The sequence below is a fragment of the Monodelphis domestica genome, chromosome 2 (genome assembly GCF_027887165.1).
Source record: "Monodelphis domestica isolate mMonDom1 chromosome 2, mMonDom1.pri, whole genome shotgun sequence".
NCBI classification, from domain to species: Eukaryota; Metazoa; Chordata; class Mammalia; order Didelphimorphia; family Didelphidae; genus Monodelphis; species Monodelphis domestica.
The window spans coordinates 394,098,482-394,120,173 of NC_077228.1; the positions used below are offsets into that span (position 1 = coordinate 394,098,482).

Consider the following 21,692-nt stretch of genomic DNA (forward strand, 5'->3'; position numbering starts at 1 on the left):
CTAAAAAGTATGAATTATAATTTTTAAAAGGTAAGCCTAAATTATACAAAAATGGGAAGCTAGAAATGGGATACTAGAAATGAAAGACCTTACCTCTAATAATTTTAACCAGGGATAAGTTTAACCAATGTTAGTGAATTGCCACCAAAAAAGGAGGAAAGAAATCTCAGAAAATGCCTTAGTTAGAAAAAATCTGATATATTTGCCAAATCAAAAGAGATAACCGCCAAAGATAAAATTGGGTTTGTATATGAACCCATTTGTAAAATCTTATATCAAGTTCATTGTTTGTGATGTTATTCAGGGCTCACTATGATCATTGATTCTATCTTAACAAGCAGCACATCATAAGTTATCAACAGTAAAGTTATTTCTGTATCATTTTTCAAACTATTTCTTAAAATGCTTTTGAGAATCTTTCCTATATTTCTTGTTTATAGTCCTTCCATTTTCTACCTCGAATATAATTGGGAGGAATTTGCTTCTTAGGCTTTTAAAAATTGGATTTAGCCTCCATTCCTTCTCACTACTTTATGAGATGATACTATTCAGACTTAAATAGCATCTTTGTTTTTCATAAGATTTTATGAATGGATTAATATTCTAACCTAATGTTCTTTTTGACTGATATCTCTTCTGATTAGGCAAATAAGTCAGACGTTTTTAAGTAAGGTATTTTGGGGACTCTTTGTTGTGTTAGCTAGATATATAGTTATCCACATACATATGCTTTGGGTTATATCTATTATATGCACATAAATGTACAGGGTGTCCAAAAAGTATGAGTAGAGTTTCAAGTCATTACATAAGTATATATGTATGTATAATGCCTAAGTTTATTATGTTTGTACAGATGTATATTTGTGTGAATCCATGGGTGTGATCTTTCTATGTCTGTATTTATAAATTAACTATTAAGTCACACATTAAGTAATAAAGAATATAACAGTTTCATTTGGAGAGTCTCATAAAATTGTTAGGTTGCTTTCTTTCATTTATACTATTTCCTTATCCTTCTCAATAAATATTGATGTTTTTGCTCAACATGAACACTAATACAGGATAATCAAATGTTCATTGAAATTTATTTCTCTGTACATGATAAAAGCCAACATAGAGATTAAGACATTGTAAGTAAGCATCTTGCATAAAGTACTATTTGGTTTGATAGATAAAAATAAAACAGGTAGATTAGAGGGAAGGAAATAGAAATGAAGGAGTTAAGAAGACATGAATTTGATGATGTTTTGGAAAGAAAAGAATAAGAATAAGAAAGGAATAAAAGAAAAGAGAGAGAGAAAAAAGAAAATGTGGCCAGTAGAAAAAAAGAAGAAAACACTAAAAAAGGAATGGAGGAATTATAATAAAGTAGAATTGCTAAAAAAATATACACATGAATATTTTGAGCATTTAAAATATTTTATATTTTTTACTATAAAGAAAGGGAATCCTGAATGAGAGTTTATTGTATTTTCAGGACTTCCCTAAAAAAATGATTGTTTAAACTAGAAAATAAGAAAGCTGGATAAAGAAATGTTAACAATGGTTCAAATGAACAGTTTAAATAATAAATCCATTATTCTGAGTTAGCCTCTTAGCTGTAAATGCTAAATGTTAAAAATGATACTTATAGTCTTTGATCTCTGAGGCCACTATCAACTCTCATACTTTACTTTTAATAATAACATAAAACTACTACTATAATTAATGAACATTAAAGAAAATATACTATTACTCAACCTGGGTTACTGTTAATAGGACCTAGGACAAGCATTTTGGGGAGCCAGAAAAAAGCCCAAGGAATCTGTCCACAGACTTCAATTGATCTGACGTCTAATTTCGTAGCTGTATGCCTGATTTCTGCATCCACTGATGCATTAAGATAAAATTAGTTCTATTGTCTCTGAGAGAGTTCAGTCTAAGACAAATCAGAACCTAAAGCCTCAGAGCTAATTTAAAAGGAGAAAATTTTTTTAATTTTAAACTGTTTATATGGCCAAATAAGAAGTCTATTACTATAAGTAGTTCCTGTTGTAATATAGTAACATAGCATTTTCTATTAATGCTAGACTTTAATTTATTTATTAAAAGTTCATGTAGAGTATACCATATTAAAGTCCCTTTTCTCTCCTCCTATCCCCCATCTAACTTTCACATTTAGTTGCATCCTGGCCACTAAGGAAGGTCAGACATAAATTATGCCTCAAGAGGGCTGCAGATAATCAGCCTCACTAAAAACAGCTTGATTAATACTAAATATGTCCTGTTTCCAAATTCATTTTCTTAATGAAGTTACAGACTGCACATCTGCATGACTATATGTCCTGACAAAGCACACATTCTCTTGTAACTTGATAATGACTTTTCCTGGGCACATCCTCAATGTGAGCATCCCATCTGAAAAGGTTGGGTTTTCCCCATAGTAGCAGCTACTGACAGCAACTGGATACATTTATGACCACCTTCAAAATGCTTTTTGGTGTAAGGTGTATTCTTGCCTCATGAAAAACACTAGACTCCTAAGAGTCTATGTGTGGTGCTTTGGGCCATCTTAATTTTAGTTTGAAATGTAGAGCTTGGAATTATACAAGATTTTGAAGTGACAAAGTAACTTTATATTAGCTGATCAGGTCTCCACAGTTCTCCTATGATGTAAATACGGTACACATCATCATCACAACTTTAGAGACGAGGAAACTAATCCTCAGAGAAGTCCAAAGACATTATCAGTATCACAGAGGTTGTAAGATTTGAATCTAGAGTTTTTTGACATTTGGTGGTTCAGGGGTTAGAGTACAGGATCTGGAGTCTGGAAGACATGAGTTTAAATTTGGTCTCAGACACTTGTTAGCTGTGTGGTTCTGGTCAGGTCACTTAACCTCTGTTTGCTTTAGACTCCTCAACTGTAAAATAGGGAAATAATAGCACCTACTTTCTAGAATTGTTGAAAGATTCACAAATTTATGAGAGATTTACAAATGATATTTGTAAATATCTTAGCATGCTGTCTGGTAAATAACAGACATTTCATAAATAAGTATTTTCTTCTTCTTTACAGATTGTCTTCCTATTATAGGACTGATTTCATAATCAGGTGATCCACTAGGTTTCTTACACTAAAATAAACAACTATAAGATTGAATAGAAATATGGTGCTACATAATACATTTCTGTTACCAATTTGAATTATTTTTATAAACTTTATTTAGTGGGGAAAAAACCTTTTGAAAAAATCAATTATTCAATGTAATCTCAATATAATCACTTTGCTTAAACCAATTGCTATGGCTTCTCTTCAAAGCACTCTGGGTTATTACTGTCTTTTAATATTTAATGTGTTTTCATATCTCTTCTATTTTGATACTTGTGTATTTTAAAACTTCAGCAAAAAAGATTAGGTTTTAAGAATTAAATGCCAAATGAGCTAATCTGTAAATATAACAATGGCAACTAAGTGGCCCTCTCAACAAATAACAACCGTTTGCCAAGTGACAGATTGATAGACACTAACATTTACTGCTTAATGTTTTATGGACCTTTGTTTGGTGATAAGCAGAATCCAAACATTTGAATCATTTGACTATCAAAGTCAGCCTCAATTGAACAGATTGGCATCCCCTGATTTATGTGCATCTTCTTACAACAACGGAATTATGTTCATGTCAAGCCTAAGGTATCAATATTATTTATAGTATAACTCTTGTCCTAAATGTATTTTGACAAGGAGATAAAGAGTCACTAGACTTTTTCTGTCAAATTATTTCAATTCACATGGGCTATTACATTTAAAATTCAAAATTTTGATAACTGGACTTTTAGCCAAAAGCTCTATAAATTGAAATCCAATTTTCTCCCTAGTTAAAGAAAATGGGCACATGACTGTAATAATGGATAGTGTTTTCTATGTTACCTTACATACCTCAAAACAGATTTCCCTTTGAAGATTGGCACATATGAGTACTAGGTATTGTAAGAATTATTTTCCTAATTTTTAATTTCTGCCGGCTAGAGAGACCATTATTGATATAAATGAGATATTATTTCAGTTTCTTGTCTATGCTGCCCATTCTGATCACCTTTCCAATGGTTCCAATTATGTATAGTCTAATGATTAATTCATTATGCTTCAGCTATTATGCCTGTCTGGTCTAACAAAGTTCCAATTCACTCCAGTTTGTGAATATCTGCATTAATCTTAGAATAAATCCCTTGTTTGAACTCCACAATATCCAGAGGTAAGAGAGAAATTAATTTCTGGTTAATTTGTAACTACCTTCCCACGAAACTCTATGGAAGCATAAACTAGGACAATATGTAGAATTATGTTCCATCACCAAATGAAGGTAAGGAATGCAAGGCTAATTTTATGGAGCCATTTAGGTAGGTACCCACAAAAATCTGAAAAGTGGTTTCAGCATACAGCCCTTTGCTTTACTCAGTCATATGTATAGCATGGGCTGGATAAACTCTGGACAAATATTATAACATGGGCCTTTCCTCTGAATAATTACTTAATTTGTTGAATGCAAAGCTATTTTTTTTAGTTTGAGGTTTTTTAAGTCACTGAAGAAAATTTGATACATTCTTTCAACTGTGAATTATATTATTCTGAAATCTATTTTGTGTGTATATCCCTGTGTGTGCACATCTAGCCTATTCTCTATGTATTTCCATGGGTTCATTTCAAGTATGAAGAACAGAAGTATAGACATTATTGTTTATTATTTATCACTTTATTGTTTATGGGGAAAAAACAATAGAAACAACATTTTTTACATCTAGTATACATAGTTAAATTGAAAACAAACTACTCATTACAAGTTGGTTCTTATTAGTAGAAACTGAGAGTCACCTAGATCTTGTTGGAAAATTTTTTTGAACTACAAACCAGAAGACCCTGACCACAGTCTGATCTGAAACATACTACTTATGGGCAAGTCCTCAACTTCTCTGAAGATCAGTTACTTTATCTATGAAGTCAGTATGATAGCTTTTTTTTTTTTTCTCCTACCTCACAGGACAGTGGCTAGAAAAGTGCTTTGGGTTCCAGAATCACGGAATCTTGGAGTTTGAAGTGACCTGAGCCATCATCTAGGCCAATGTATATTTATTTGATCAAGAATCTCTTTTCTTCATCCTGAACAAGTGGTCATCTAGTCTTCGCTTTAAGATCACTAGTCAGATGAATAATCCATTTATTTCCTGAGGCAGTTCCTCCTTCTATAGGACAGTTCTAATTGCAACAAAGTCTTCCCTTATATTAATTATGTTATTTAATTAATTACTGAGTTAATTAATTAAATAATTAATATATTAAATACGTTTCTCAGAAGCTTCTACCCATTGTTCCCAGTTTTGCACTTTAAATACATATGGCATAAATTGAATATTCTACCATATAACAACTCTTCAAATACTTGAAGATAGCAATCCTGTCATTCTTCCAAGATCTTTCTTCTCCAGGCTAAATAAATCCAGTCCTTCAATTAATTCTTATACAGATTAATCTCAGAATAAAAGTAGTAATCTCTCTGCTACTCTTCAGGAAGATCTCCAGTTTATCAGTATTTTCCCTAAAATTGTCATCCTGAACACAATAATCCATATGTGGTTTAACTGGACAGATTAAGAAAGAAGCATTGCCTCCCTAGTCTTGGATAATTCTTCTCCTCCTCTCTTAAAGCACCATAAAAGTCACATTGTTGTTTTTTTGGCTGCCATATCTAGTTGTTGAATTTTATAAACTCACCATCCAGAAGTGCTACTATAGGCCACAGTGGATAACATTCTGGGCCTGACATCAGGAAGGCTCATTTTTATAAGCTTAAATCTGGCCTCAGATCCTTACTAGTTGTGTGACCCTGGCAAGTTGTTTAACCATAATTTGTCTTAGTTCCATCATCTGTAAAGTGAGATGGAGAAAGAAATGGCAAACCACTAAAGGGTCTTTGCCTAGAAAACCCCAAATGGAGTCAAAAGAGTCAGACATTACTGAAATGACTCAAAAATTTTGTCATCCACTAAAATTCCCAAAACGTGATTCTCCAAATCTCCAAAAAGTGATTCTTAAGATTCCATATTCTGTAAATGTGTGGTTGACTTTTGTAACTCAAGTGTAAGAGTTTTACATTTATTTTTTCCAGATCCTATATTGATATAATTTAAATAATTATTTTTCTGACATTTTGAGATCCATGTTCTCTCCCTTCCTCTAACTCTTTCCCCAACCCCAAGAAGTCAGGTAATGTACTAGTTATACAGGTATCCTATAATAAATATTTCCATATTTATCATGTTGTGAAAGAAGAAACATCACTTAGACTATAGATAAATTCATGGAAGAAATAAAGTGAAGAATGTTATGCTTCAATCTGCATTCAGGCTGTCAGTTAGTTCCTGATATGGCTGTGGATGGCCTTTTTTAATTTTTTATCATGAATCCTTTGGAGTTTTCCTGGATTCTTGCATTACTGATAATAGTTGTCATTCACAATAGATCATCATACATCATTACTGTTACTAAGTTCAATGTTCTCTTATTCTGCTCACTTTATTTTGCATTGATTCAGATAAGTCTTTGAAGGATTTTCATAATCAACTTTTTTCATCATTTCTTATGGCACAATAGTATTCTATGTCAATCATATACTACAACTTGTTCAGTCATTCCCCAAATGATGGATACCCTTCAGTTCCCAGTTCTTTACCACCACAAAAAGAACCTTTATACATAATTTTGTACCAGTAGGTCTTTTTCTCTTATCTTTAATCTCTTTGGAATGCAGACCTAGTAGTAGAAGTCCTCAGTCAGAGGGTATGGACTACATTTATTGTTATTGAATTTTTTCTGTTCTGGAACTATGGCTTAATAGTAAAAATAATAGCATGAATTTGCTTATTTAAACTATTCTTATTAAATCCTTTAGTATTATTCACCTTTCTTTTCTCTTTCTCCTGGATTGACCAAGGTCTTTTTTTATAACTTCTACCACTATTTAGTCCTTCTCTTTCTTAGCTGTTCAACATGGAAAGATGTTACTTATCTCTTTGAATAAAGATAACTATGCCCTAAGAGATATCACTCAATTTCTTCTAGGAGAGTTTGTCCTTAACTTTTTGTTCTAAGCTTTCCCTTCAATAGGGCTACAAAGGACTTCAAAATCATTTATCCCAAGCCCCTAAAGCAAACAAGGATCTAGGGAGAAGAGGAATATCCTGAGTCTTTCATATGATCAGTGGTTTAACCTTAAATTCAAATCCAGATACTCTAACTTTAAATCTCTTTCCACAAAACCTGATGTGGATCGTGTCCTGAAGAATATGGCTTGTCTTCCTTGAAACCTCAAATCCCCACTTCTATAAAATGGAGAAATGCTTTATGATCTTTATTTGTCAGGGATTTTTAAAAAGTACAATAGTCTTCAAAACTATCAAAATAGATAAAATAACAGATTAATGATAGATTTTTTTGGCAGAGGTATCTCTTATTTTCTTATAATGTTTTGAGAAGAAATAGCATATCAAAAATTCTGCAATTTCAGATGAGTACAAAGTTACTCCTGAGCATCTTTTGTGGTACCCAAAGATCTTAGACTGAAGTTTTATCTACCATAAGATGAAATTTGAAGAACCGAACCAGTGCTCAGCAAATATTCTTTGAGGCAGGCAAACATACTGGCAGTCAGACGGGCTCAGCTAGTGCTTCTATAGCTGAATAATCATTTTATTTGTGACAATGAGGCCCTTCAAACAACTGTCTCTCCTCACAGATTTGTTCACAATCTGCCTTATGTGACTGACTGTGTGTTAAGCTATTGGCTGAAACCCCAGTTTTTGGATAACAAGACTGTCGTATGAATGTGTCTTTAAGCAAACAAAATTCAATCAAAAGGATAAATACTCAAGCTTCCTATGACCTAGGAAAGCACTAAATTTATAGATTGATAGTGTTATAATATCTGCAGATATCTAGGAAAAACAGACAGGATATGTAACAATACAAATGGTTTTGCCCATATTAGAAGAGCATTTAATTTTTTTTTTTAAACACTTACCTTCCGTCTTGGAGTCAATACTATGTATTGGCTCCGAGGCAGAAGAGTGGTAAGGGTTAAGCAATGGGGGTCAAGTGACTTGCCCAGGGTGACACAGCTGGGAAGTGTCTGAGGCCAGATTTGAACCTAGGACCTCACATCTCTAGGTCTTTCTCTCAATCCACTGAGCCACCCAGCTGCCCCCTTAGAAGAGCATTTAAGATGGCTGAACATTTAGAAAAAATGTATGGTCACACCTAGGATAGGGGAAGTATATGTAGAGACTTTAATTCAATTAAAAAGTAATTCATTAAGTAACTGTTATGTGCAAGGCACTGTACTTGATTCTTGTTGCTCTAAAGATTAAATGTATCCAGTACCTACAAGTTTGTAAGCTAAGTAGCATGGGAGAAGGAGTTGGAGGTAGCATATAAATAAAGGTGATATACTATGATAAAGGCTAAAAAGTAGTAGCTGTGAGGCCAATTAAATCTGGGAAAAGTCAGAAAAGGATTTCTTTCTATGTTGTGATCAGTGTAGGAATGATATATAGAGTGATACTAGTACTAGTATTTAAAAATAACAGCTAAAAAAAAGCAGGATAGAAAGTGGAGAGATTTTCCCTTATAAAAACCAAATCTGTCAAGGTTTGGGGAAATGAAGGACTTAACCTTCTACTTCTGTGTATTTTTTAAGAGATAGCCACTTTTTCAAGGGCAGTTAACAGACTTCTCAATTTCTCAGACACTGGTTATCGTTGGAGTTGACAACTAATGTTTCAAATCAAAGTTCTATTATTTTAATCATGAATAAGAACATAGTATCAGGGTTCCAATGCAAGAATATACCAAGTTTTAATTTCTTATAATAAGCTCTTCCATGCTTTATCCTTTCTACCTCTCATTCTCTCAAGATGTCAAGAAAAAGAGATAGTAATTTCATTTCCTAGTGCCAAGAAACAAAAAAAAATCATTCAGGATCCCATTCTGACATTCACTCTAAGCATCTACCATATACTAAAATAGCCAGCAGTATCTTGATCTGCATGTACTCTTTTCATTTCATTTCTCTGAGCATTATTTCACAGAGGCATACTACAAACCTTATGAGGAATCCCAAGACCACATTGAGCAAGTAGCATGGTAAAATTTATCCCTGACTCTGTATCCCAAGACCACTTTCCTTTTTGCAAAAATGGGCAGATTTCTCAAAGTTGAAGATCACCAGCTTAGAATTCTGTGGGGAAATACTTTGGTTTTCTAGGGTATCTAAATATGAAATGCCAAGAAAGAATAATAACACACCACAACAGCATTCTAAAGTTATATAAGAGAACAGCATTTAAAATTCTTGCTACATCATCAAGAAGGGGCTATATTTGAAATTAAAAAAAAAAAACAACTCTCTGGAAAAGAGATAAGGAACTTGCCTTTAAGAGCTGATGTTGCCAGTTCAGGCTGGGAAACTTGCCCAATAGGTAGTGGAGGAGGTATCGCTGGACTTTGACCTAGACATAAAATGACAGGAATTAACTGGTGTGGAAAAAATTAAAACATTTTAATATCAGCTAATAAAATAACACGATTTTCTCCAACATGCATAATTCATAAATCCAAATATAAATTCGTATTGTTATGCAATATGAAAACTCTTAGGAGGTCAGTTCTTTAAGTGGATGCATTCATAGAATGAGTTATCTTCCAAACTGTTGCTGCATATATTATTTTTGTGGATGTACACAATGTTGAATATATCTACTAGGCTTCATTAATGTAAAATCTACATGCTATCAAATAAAACCATCTATTTTCAAACATTCACTTTAAATTATGCAGCCTGAAGTCATAAGAACTGAGAGCAATCCTGCATATTGAAATGCTCATCAATTTTTCCTCAGTAGGCTAAAAAAAGTCTCAAAAGATGACATTGTGATAAAGTAAGGTTAACATTCTTCCACAGAACAAGAACGTTTTCTTCTGTCATAAATACTCTGTAGTTAAGTAAATAATGAGCCAAATAGGAAATAAATTCATTATGTAATCCTATTTCTATTGAACATTGAAATGCTGCCCTAAGTCTCCGGGCTTATTATGAGAAACCCACAATCATTCCTGAATGCTTTCCTATCCCAAATTATTTCCTTAATTAACCAATATCAACTGGGCCACAAACTGTAAACATTTACTAATACAGGATCCTCTATGAAATAAATGGATGCAACATTTTCAATCATTAGTTTTCACTCTAGAAACCCTCACTATATTTTTTTCAGAATCTGATGTAGGACTATGCCCTTTTGAGCATCTCAGTGACAACCAGATATTAGTAAAATGTCAGCTTTTCTGATTGCTTACTTGTGTGAGTCTCCCATTTTAGAATTCTTTAGAATTAACTGAATCCTGTGGCTTTGTTGTTTAGGAAGGAGAACATTCTAATTTGCATGTGCACTCTTCTAGAGCTATGAAAAGAAACCTCCTGCATATCTAAGGACTTCTGAATAGAGCTAGTACTATGTTTATAACAGATTTTCTTCCAATCATTACATTCCCACAGGTTGTTTCTTGGGACTATTGAAATATGAATAAAATATTGCTTCTGGATATCAGTGGGCATACTCCAAGGAAAATGCTGTTAAATTTTTATGTTTTTTTAAAAAAAATTGAAATTGGAATGAAAAGTCTTTCAAAGTGAACTGAAATATAAAAGTATACACATAAAATAAATTTTGTTTTAAGAGTAAAATTTGCTTTTGGACTAGAACAATCAGAAATTTTATTTAAAAGTGTCAACTCTGAGAGTAAAAACATCAGTAGGAAATTGGGAATCAAATTGAGCATTCCTCAAAAGAAAACAAAAAATCCTCAAAAGAAAAATGAGGTGGGAAAGTCTTAATGATTTCTTTTTCCTGTAAGTCTTCATGACTTGCTTAATGTTTTAGAGGGAAAAAAAAAAAAACCTCTTTGGCTTTTCATATTAAGCTTTTGTCTATCATATCTCCAGAAAGACAATGAATCTAACTCTTTGGGATGTCACAAAAATATTTGGCAAAATAAACTAAGGTGATGGAGATTGGTTTCACTGGATTCTCTTGGCACCTTGGACATATTATCTGTTTCAATAGGGGTCCATTTGACTTGCTTGTACTCCTGAAGGTCCTTAGCACTTTGCCATCTGTCCTTCTACTTTCCCTTTCAAAATACTATGCAGTCTTTTCAACTTTCTTGAAATTATCCAAAAAAATGAAGCCTCCTTTATCTGTTGCCTTACAAAACTGGAAAGTGGGTTTCTTGCAAGCAAAAACTATCTCATTTTTTAATTTGTACTTTCAGACCTCATTGCAGAAATGTATATATAGCAAACACTTAATAAATGCTTTTTCATTCCATTCTTGATAACCTCTGCTATGTTCTACAACTAGAAAACACTACAGGCCCATTTAAGGATCTTTTTGCAAAAAAGAGATTTGCCAACTTGAGCAAATAGAGTAAAAATATTTTTTTCACATAAAGGGCAAAACTCACATTTGGAGATTTGGGGAAGAATCTTTGAAATGTTAGTTTATACAAGTAAAACATCCTCCATAAATATGCTTAAATATTTTGTATGTAAACATTTCTACAGGAGAATTATTTATTTGCTCATTAATTGTATACATATACTTTACAGCCCAAGTTTCCTAAAGATTCCTATGCAACTCTAACTGAACATTATAAAATGAAGTTTTTCTTAAATGATCCATAACAGATTTTTAAAACATATTTTGATAAATTTTGGATTGCAATAAAAATCTCATATATTACCTGGCATTCTGTATTAGTAAATGTTTCAGGTAACTGAAACTTAGTCTTTTCAAGTGCCTAAATGTCTAAAATTTGAATCATTTGTATTGGAATATGTTTTATTCTTATTTAAGAGGATGTGGAAAATACTTTTGCATTTTCTTGATGCCTAAGCTTGATATAAATAAATGATTGGACAATAAGTCATCAGGTCTCCAGGAAAATTTCCCTTTTGTATCTTATCATGAAATAGAAGGGTCTCTACTTTAACATATATATTAATAATCATTAATTCTAGAAAGTCCTACTGAGATAAAATTGTTGTGAGACCGTACTCAAGGGATCTACTTTCTATAATCTGAGATCCAGCCTAGATAAGTTTAGATAGTTCATTACAAAAAGCTGGTGCCCAGGTGATATATTTTTCTGGCTACATGACGATTCAAGGCCTAGTCTCTTCAAGAAAATAGGAGTTCTGATCTATAATGATGGAATTCATATTTATAGCATTGAAATCATAGTACTTTTATATCCCTGAATGATAAAGCAAGCTACTGACATCTGTAAAGTTATTAATTACTCTAAGTTGTCCCAATTACTGTACTTTTCTCAGAATCAGTTATTTTTTATTGCCAATATATTGGTATATGAAGCCAAGTCATAGTCACAGAATAACACATTCAAAGAAGGTCAGGAATCGAAAGTGACTTCATCAGCATAAGGCCTATTCCATGCTTGATCAAAATTACCCAACAAAGGACCAACTAGCTTTATCTTAAAGGAAAGCATAGGACTTCCATCTAAAAAAAAACTATGCTAACTAAATATTGGGATTGGTCTTCATTCCAGTAAGAAACACTTAAGAAGTTTCTGAGTACAATTGCCTCATGTGTTTTTTTCTCTTTTTTTCTGACTACTTTGCTCTTCTTTTATTTCACTACAAGAACATTCCTAATAATTGATTTTCAAGCCTTTTCTTGAATAAATCCAATAAGGAGAAACCTACTATCTCCCAAATTAGCTCATTCAGCATTTAGATAGGCCCTTGTAAGAAAGTTCTCTTGTGTGTGTTTTTCCTGATATCAAACATTTATATCTATATTTCTTTGTTCCTTACCCTTTGCTCCTACTTTTGCCATCTGAAATTAAATATAAGAAGCCCAATACCTTTGAGTGTTTGATAGTATCTGCTGTGCTTTTTCTCCCTTTTTACCTTTCTTGGGACTAATTATCATCAATTCCTTCAATGTATGCTCTGTAATTTAATTTCCCTTTTAAAATGTAGTATTCCTGACTAAAAATAATAATCCAGATATCATCTGACTAGGACAATGTGCACTGGGATCATACCTGGAAGTTATGTGTCTCAGTGTAGGCTCAAATCACATTAGCACACAAAGTCAGCTCAAGTAATATTTTTTTTTTAATTTTGCATATAAAAACTAGGGACTAAAGTCACTTAACAAAGAGTTGCCCAATTTTACCTAGCTAAGTTCTGAGCCTTTATTAATTGACTAGTGGCTAGAGAAAAGTATGCTACACAATCTTCCTTTTTATCTGTCCAGGAAGATCTAGAAAAAGTTCTAAAGACTAGATTGGTATTATATTACTTTTTTATACTATTGATGTGATACTTATTGCTAATGAATTGTCAAGTCTTTTTCATGCTCTCAGAAAAGTTTAAAGCAAATGGGTCATTTCATTTAAATTGGCTACATGACCTGAGTGTGAGGGCATTTAAGGCACCAAAAGCTTCAGCTCCACAGATCAAAGAGCATCCCCTAGGCCAATACGTTTCTTCTGACAAGATTTCCTTTGCTTCCTGATAAAAAGCTTCCCTAATATTTCCATCTGTTATTATATATCTGCCTATTCACTTTGAAGCAAAAGCAAGAGATAGTAGCCAAATAAATATTTCATAAGTTCTTTTGATAAAATATGTTAAAGGTGCTATCACTAAGTGTCTTCTCCACCCCATCCCCCCTTCTCCAATTTATGAAGTGGAAATTATTTGCCATAAGCCAGCTGACTGGGGAAAAGATGTGAGATTCGTCTTAGAGCAGATTGCTGTCCCATTGATTATGAGCCTGTGTTTATGACAAAAATTAGTAACATTGATGAAGTAGTGAGACTGTCAGGATATCCAATATCTCACTAGCTTAAGGTTTTGTGATCAACTAGTCCAAATCCTTTGTTTTAAGAGGAGGGGATTGAAGCCCAGAGTTTAAAGGGACTGATTTCAGTCATATATCTCATTTGTGGCAGAATCAGGGTTAGAGACAAAACCTTTTTAGTGCACTGTTCTTTGGATTTAGTGATATATTAAAGAGATCAAAGAATGGGGGGAGGGGAGTAATTTTGCCATTCAATTTCATAGAATAACATTAATAGGAAATAATTAATAAACTTTAATATAGTGTTTATGTGAGCTAATAACAAATATGAAATTTGACCTTAATACGTGCTCAATTCTAACCTTGTTAGGTTTACTACTTTTTAATATATCCTGTGCAGTCCTGGGAAAACATTGATTAAAATGACATTATTCTGGGCCTGCACAAGACCCAATGACTCCTCTGTTTAAGATGCTCATAATAGAGTTAAAGTATAAAAAGATACATTATATCACTGGCATATTTTCCATGAAAGACTATTTAAATTTTCCAAAAAGATGGTTCTTTGTTATATTCTCACAATTGCTAGAAGTGAGTTTATAGTTTTAAATCCTAGTTTCCTGGTGAACTTGGGAAACTTAACCTTTAAAGGCCTCAGTTTTCTCAACTGTAAAATGAGGGGTTTCCAATAATCTCAGGTCTCTTTTCTAGCTTTAAATCTATGATGCTTTGACCCTGAAGGTCCTATGGTAATTAATTACTTTTAATTCAGTTATACAACATATTATCGAAATGAGAGAAGATGACAAGTACATACAGATATTAAATTCAGGGATAAATATCAAAGGTAGTAAAAGTAGAAAGGAAGGATAAAAGGGGTAAAAGACAAAATATTCTATTCATCTAGAAATACGTGTGTCATCTACAGTTGTATGAAGGGAATTTTCTACTGTCACATTAGATGGGGCATAGTGAAGTTGGAGGAAGAATCCTGCTGAATATGTGGCTGTGGATAGGGCTATTTCTGAAAATCTGGAAACTAAAAAGGCTGGGTCATGCTAAATTAACCTGAGAGATGGAGCTTGCAAACTCAATGAAGCTTTAGTCAAGATTTTATAAAAACATTTAGGACATTAAAAAAGGATCGATTTATAGTATGAATTTCTGATTGATGGTAAGTCATGATCATAGTTAAACATTCCTAATACCCTTAGCCCCTGGAAGCCTATGAAATACTTCCCACCCACAGAAAATCTGATGAAGCTTGCCTTTTTTTTTCCTCATTCACAGTAAAAGGGAAAATATTCATTTTTCCCTTTGGGCAGTTTTACTGAATCCTTCATGAATGGGACACAGACCATTTCAGTGAAAAAAAAATGAAGCATTATTCGCCTTTATCCATAGTTAGTGGATAAATTGAACTAAATGTCAAAACTGGAAAAAGCTAGTTCCATTAAGTCTAGAAGCTTAATTGGTACTATATTTCAGCTATCTACAGAGCTTCTTAAATGTGACAAGCTGTATATGAATTGCTAAAACTGGTATGCAGTGGCCTAAAACATTTAGTATTCATACACAGTATATTCATAGACCACTAAAGCAGAAAAAGAACCTTCGAAATGGCCTAGGATTCATCCCCATAATTTTATGATGAGAACATTGGAGCCCCAAAATGATGGAACTAACTTGACCAAAATCTTAATGGCAGAGTAAGGCTTGAACTCAAGTCTCCTTGGCTCAGTATCATATACCAGTAATGCTACTTATTTATTTGCTTCTCTCTCTTTGTATTTACTTTAAGTCACAAAGGAGGATTGGAAATGACTGAATCATCATTGTCCATAATTAAGTCCCACAGCTTCATGGGGCTAAAAGAACATTATGTATGGTCATAAGGAAAGGTAGTTGGAATAATTGCAATGCTCTCATACAACTTCAAAAAAAGGAACAAAAATTACATTCCAGAGTTTACAACCAATAATAGTGCTTCACAATATAAATGCTACATGGGATTTTGAAATTATATTTGGAATTATTTTATTGCCAGTAGAGAATGGACAAGAATGTTCTCTGAAGATGGGTTTTAAATTCAAAGTAGATATTTTAAATTTTGTTGATCAATGATAAACTTTTAAAAATAGTGACCGGTTAAATATTTTGAAACTATTTTCCATCTTTAGCACTCTAGATTCATAAAATTTATGCTGGATAAATATCATGATTGCAACAGAGGATCCAAAACATTTTTATAATTTTCATATTTGAGAGATAGTGTGGCCATAGTGAATACACAGACAACTTTGAAGTCAGAAAGACATGAATTCAAAGCCTTCCTTAGATTGTTGTGTCACCATGGAATGTCATTTAAATTCTTTGAACCTCAATTTCTTCATCTGTCATGAGGGACAGTTAGCTTAGAAAGTATCTAAGGACACTCTTATATCTAAATATATGAATCCACAATCTGAAAGATGTGGATAAAAATGTTACTTATCTATCAGTCCAATTTACGTAACATTTTTATGAAGTTTAAATCATTATATCAACCATCATTATTTCATTTACTAAAAAAATTATGACTCTAAAAAGAATAGCCTCATTTAAATGGTTTGAAAAATATAACAGTAATGCATTTTTAGTGCTGCCATTCTGTTATCTTTTTTCTACCTTTCATTTGTTTATCACTTCCCATATTAGCATAGCTTCTCAGTTTTGCATTACATATTCACATTTCCCCTAATTGTGCACCCATGTATTTATGTTCTCATCAGCCTTCCACACAATGCACTTGTATATGCATTCATGATTGGACTAAATGATATGATTTGGAATATTAACAACAGCCATATTAAATTGGAACCTATTTCACTACCATCCCATTATTCTTGCCTGTCTGCATGACCGTTTCTGAACAATTCTGAATTTTCCAAAGCCTGAAAAGAGCTCAACTGTCACTTCATTCTCTCCTGGAAGCGAAGCCTAAGTCTAATTCAAGGCAAAGTATTTTAGGCTCTGGGCATCAGGGGAATGTCAAGCAAATGAGTTGTAATTTAGGATTTTGATTTGATATTTTCCCCTCTGTAGGTGGAACTAAAGACTACAATTCCTTAGAGAGACACAGAAAGGGGACAAGAACTTATTAAGTGCCCATCAGGAGATAAGCACTGTGCTAAGTAAGCACTTTACAAACATTATCTGATTTAATTCTTACAACAAACTGATGAACTGCTGTTATTTCTGCCATTTTTAGAGTTGAGTAAACTGAGACAGAGATTCAGAGATTTACCTAAAGATCAGAAAATTATTATGTGAATGAGGTCAAATTTGAATTTGGATCTTTCTGACTCCAATCCCACCTACTCTGCCACCTCCTCTGATGCATTTGTAAGTCCTTTAATACATATGACCAATAATAACTAAACATAAAGATACATATTGTAAAAAGAGCAGAAATCTTCATTATCCAACTAACTTTCCTTTCTAAACACTGAACAATTAATTATATTCTTACATTTACATTTAAAAGGTACTTTCTAAAAAGAACAAACTAAATACTAGCCTAATGACTTATGAAAACATGAGGATAATGAACCATTATACATTTAATTACATTAACCATTACTGATAATACAATAGAAGTTTTAAACATAGTAAGGTCAGGGATGATCAGTGATAAATGAAGTAATTTAAATAATATGTCCAATAATTGCATGGTCTGATGGACTAAATAGCCTAATGCAATAATTTTTGTCAAAGTATGAAATTTTCAGATTTGTTAATAATTAATTTATTTTTATGAGTTTTTTTATTTAAAACCAAAACAATATAACCTAGAATGTGTGGGAATCTGTGAAAGAGACAGAGACAGAGACAGTGACAGAGAGACAGAGACAAAGGTTGGGAGAGATTGAGAGAGTGATTGAGAGGTTGAGAGAGAGAGAAAGTGACAGAAAGAAAAAGTGAGAGAGAGATAAAGAAAAAAAGAAACAGAGATTGAGAGAGAGAGAGAGAGAGAGAGAGAGAGAGAGAGAGAGAGAGAGAGAGAGAGAGAGAGTGCATAAAATGGTGAAGGAATTAGAAGGGAAAAAATGATGACCATGACTTCCAATCACTAAAAGCCTCAGGGTCCTCCATTTTACAATAGCTTCACCATTCCCTAAAAATAAGGTTGCTATGTAAATTCATAAATTCACTACCTTGCAGTTAAAAAGTTCATGACATTTTTACAAACTATCTAATCATTCGTTATCTCAACTTCTTTAAGGCTGACTGTATATGTTTGAGTTGTAAGGCTTTAGGACTCTCCTGAAGAGGAGAGAGAAGAATTTGACTGACTCCAGACCAAAAATGTCTGGAGTCTATTTTTATTTTCAGTGGCTCCTTAGATTGCCCACTATGATAGAGCTATGGCTCCTTTAAAGTCCCTTTCCTCTATTTCTGGAAATAAAGCAGAGGAACAAAAATCTGGAAGTTTTATCTTCTTTGTTGGGGCCAATTTAAGGAATTCAGTCAGAGCCTAGATGACCAAACAGACTTCTCATACTATCAAGTTTACCTGAAGTTTGAGAGATTACCCAGAGGTATAACTAACATACAGTTAATACAGTTTTCCCCCAGAGCAACAACATTATTACAGGTTGTGTTTCCTCCTTTTGTTGACCATCATCCTTGCTCCTTACCTCCTGGCTCTCAACCAGCTACAATGTGGCAAACCATCAATGGTCTTTCTTATTTCTCTAACCACAGGGTTCTATCAAAGCAGCACTCCTTTCTAGGACCTGGATTCTTCCAAATCATTCAACGAGTCAAAGAACATTTATTAAGCACTTACCATATGCAAGCACGATGTTAAGTACTAGCTAGGGATACTAAGAAAAATGTCACACAGTTCCACCAACAGTGTATTAGTGTCTCTACATCTCTGCTTTCAAGCATGTGGAAGCCTAAGTCAAGTGAGGTAAGGGTTTGCTATTCTGAGAAATGCTCTCACACTCTCTCAGGGTCTGCTACTCTCCCTTATGACCTGACATCGGACTGATTTCTGAACACTTCTGTCCTTTCCTGAGACAGTTTTTTTTGGTCTGTCTGTGGTGGGCACCAGGGTCCCCCAGTACACCCCAAATTCCTAGAGACTCCACAAATCAAAGAGGACATGAGGAATTCACCTTGTAGGGCTGGCAGCTGAACAAACATAGGATCCTCTACCTCTAAGCTTTGGCTGTATTTATACTAACCTTAAGTTAAGGGTCTGGGCATGAGGGGATCCCTCAGGTTTATATCTCAAGCACACTAGGTTTTTCCAGATAATTTACCCACCTTTATGATCCCTACAATTCAAACTTCACTTGTGATCTCAAATATGCCTAGGTTTATCAAGATGGATAATTTGCCCACCTTTATGATCACGATGTCATAAATGATGTATGTTTATGTTTAAGCCCCCAGACCCAAAGGCACCTATTCTGTTACCTGTTCCCCCCTCCTGTTTACCCTACTTGTTTGTTCTCATTTTTCATCCCCCTCCCCATCCTTCCCTTCCAAGTCACTTAGACCCCATCCCTTTAGGATATAAAAATCCTGAACTTTTCCCTGTTCAAAGAGGCAGTTGGTCCTGCTCACTGCCTCCTCACCATTGAAACTAAATAAATCTCTTTATCTTTAAAGGGTTTCCACCAGAGTCTGTCATTCTTGAAAGAGCACCCTCCCTGGATCAAGGGTTAATCTCCAGCATCCCACAACATTTTTGGAGGGAAAGATTCTAGTTATGGTTCCAGGGCTATTGTTTATTTGCCACTGTATTTGGAATTGGTTTGTTTTATTGTATGCTAAGTTATATCTCTTTCACTGGCCAAGAAGAAAGGTTCAAGATCACCAATAATGGCTAAGAAGCTTTTATGCTTTCATAAATGTTGGGGGTTTTTTAGCAAGGACCATGAGGCTTTAAGGGACCTAAAGAACAAATGTGATTTTCACCAAATGACATAAAGGCTAAGCAAATCAAAGAAAAGGAAAATAACTTTCTTGAAAAGTAGGGACCACATTTTATAATTCATTGATTTAAAACTCATCACTTTGAGTAATTCTGCATTATAAAAAATACATTCAATAAATATATGTTTTCACAAAAATGACTATCAAAAGTCTGTTTTTCCCCCAGTGCTAACTTTATAAGACCCTAAGTATATCATTGAAACTCTGCTCTAGGTTTCCTTTTCCACTAAAATTCGGGGCGAAATTAGTCTTTGAATATCACATGGTGTGTGAGAGCCAGGCTGTTATTTTCACATTCAAGGATTTGATTCTTATCAAAAAGGAAAATGAATTTGGCACCTTTTGCCATCCTATCTGGACATCTCAAAATGATCATAAGCTCTGGCAAGTGAAATGTAAGATTATATTAAATGTTGGCTGGTCTGAATCTATACTTATAGCATAAACCTAAGTTTTATGTTTGTTGGAGTAATTTTTATTTGCTTTTGAGGGCAAAATTTCTAAAAAAGGTACATATATTCACTCTTGATAAGTAAATAGGGATATAGTGATAGTAATATTGCTATCATTTTCCCAGTCTTCAATCCCATAGGCTATTGGATTAAGGAATAATTTAAGGGAAGGGTGAATGCTAGGTGAGTTTAGCTAACTAAAGTGCATGATTTCTTCTGAGTTCTACTAGCTTGCAAATGACTTCCAAAAGCTTTGCTCTGGTCCCCTCTTCTATTCCAAATCCTGTTTAATCTCTCCTTGTTTTCTTGGCTCTATACTCAATTTGCCTGCCAAGTTCCTCAACTGCTGGCTGGTGTCCTGGTACCACCATGGCTAATCCAATGTTCTGGTCCCTTTATTTTTGACCTAAAAGCCCTGGCTTGTCATTTATGCCTGAACCTTGCTGATGCTCCTCGTGTCCTAGCTTCAGCAGTGAGCTTGTCGCCTAACCAGTTTGTCACTGCCACTCTTGCTCACTTCAATGAAACCTGTGTCAGAAGTTCATCATTGTTGTATTGGTTAACCCTCTGTGTCCCACTTTGGGCACAACAATATTGGATTTAAATTTATTTCACTAAGTCAATGACCTTTTCAAGTATGAAAGTCACAGTCAGGTTAGTACAGTATATCGAGGATCAAACTACACATTCATGGGAAATTCAGGAATAAAGGAAAAACCAGAAGAAACTCAGATTTGAAGTCCAATTAAAAGTAGCCTTCTGGGGGCAGCTGGGTGGTTCAGTGGATTGAGAACCAGGTCTAGGGATGGGAGGTCCTGGGTTCAAATCTAGCCTTATATACTTCTTAGCTGTGTGACCCTGGGCAAGTCACTTAACCCCCATTGCCTAGCTCTTACTAATCTTCTGCCTTGGAACCAATACCCAGTATTGATTCCAAGACCAAAGGCAAGGGTTTAAAAAAAGTAGCCTTCTATTTGATTATTCATTATCTTTGGAAGAAGAAAAAGGTCTTTTAATTCCCTTAGTTGGAATAAAAATGGAGAAGAGTTGTTTCAATCTAGATGATACATCTCATAAAATTTAACAAAGCATAATATCTAGTAGTTTTAACAATGATTTTTATAAATGCAATATTTGAGTTATGTTCATTAATACATTACCTCTTAATTTGCAAACAATACAACTTTTAGCTGCTAATTTGTTTATAATTGACATTATTACTGTGATTGAAAGAAAACAATATTACACTATTTAAATGTGTTAGAAAGTTGTTTATCTGTTTCTTCCAAAACAGTTATTTATTGATAAAATACAGATTAATAA

At 33.7% G+C, this 21,692-nt stretch overlaps 1 protein-coding gene and 1 long non-coding RNA gene across 35 annotated transcripts in view; one reads left to right on the top strand and one right to left on the bottom strand.

The window, feature by feature from the left end:
* TRDN (triadin) overlaps positions 1–21,692 on the bottom strand; it is a 547,971-nt gene that overhangs the window by 335,222 nt on the left and 191,057 nt on the right. For all 26 annotated transcript variants that reach the window (XM_056818706.1, XM_056818721.1, XM_056818719.1 and 23 more), the window contains one exon: positions 9,463–9,540. In XM_056818706.1, coding sequence (XP_056674684.1) covers positions 9,463–9,540 — 78 coding nt within the window. The remainder of the gene's footprint in view (positions 1–9,462; positions 9,541–21,692) is intronic.
* The window catches only part of LOC107650944 (uncharacterized), a 73,934-nt gene that overhangs the window by 7,630 nt on the left and 44,612 nt on the right, over positions 1–21,692 (top strand). The gene's annotated exons all lie outside the window — the stretch shown is intronic.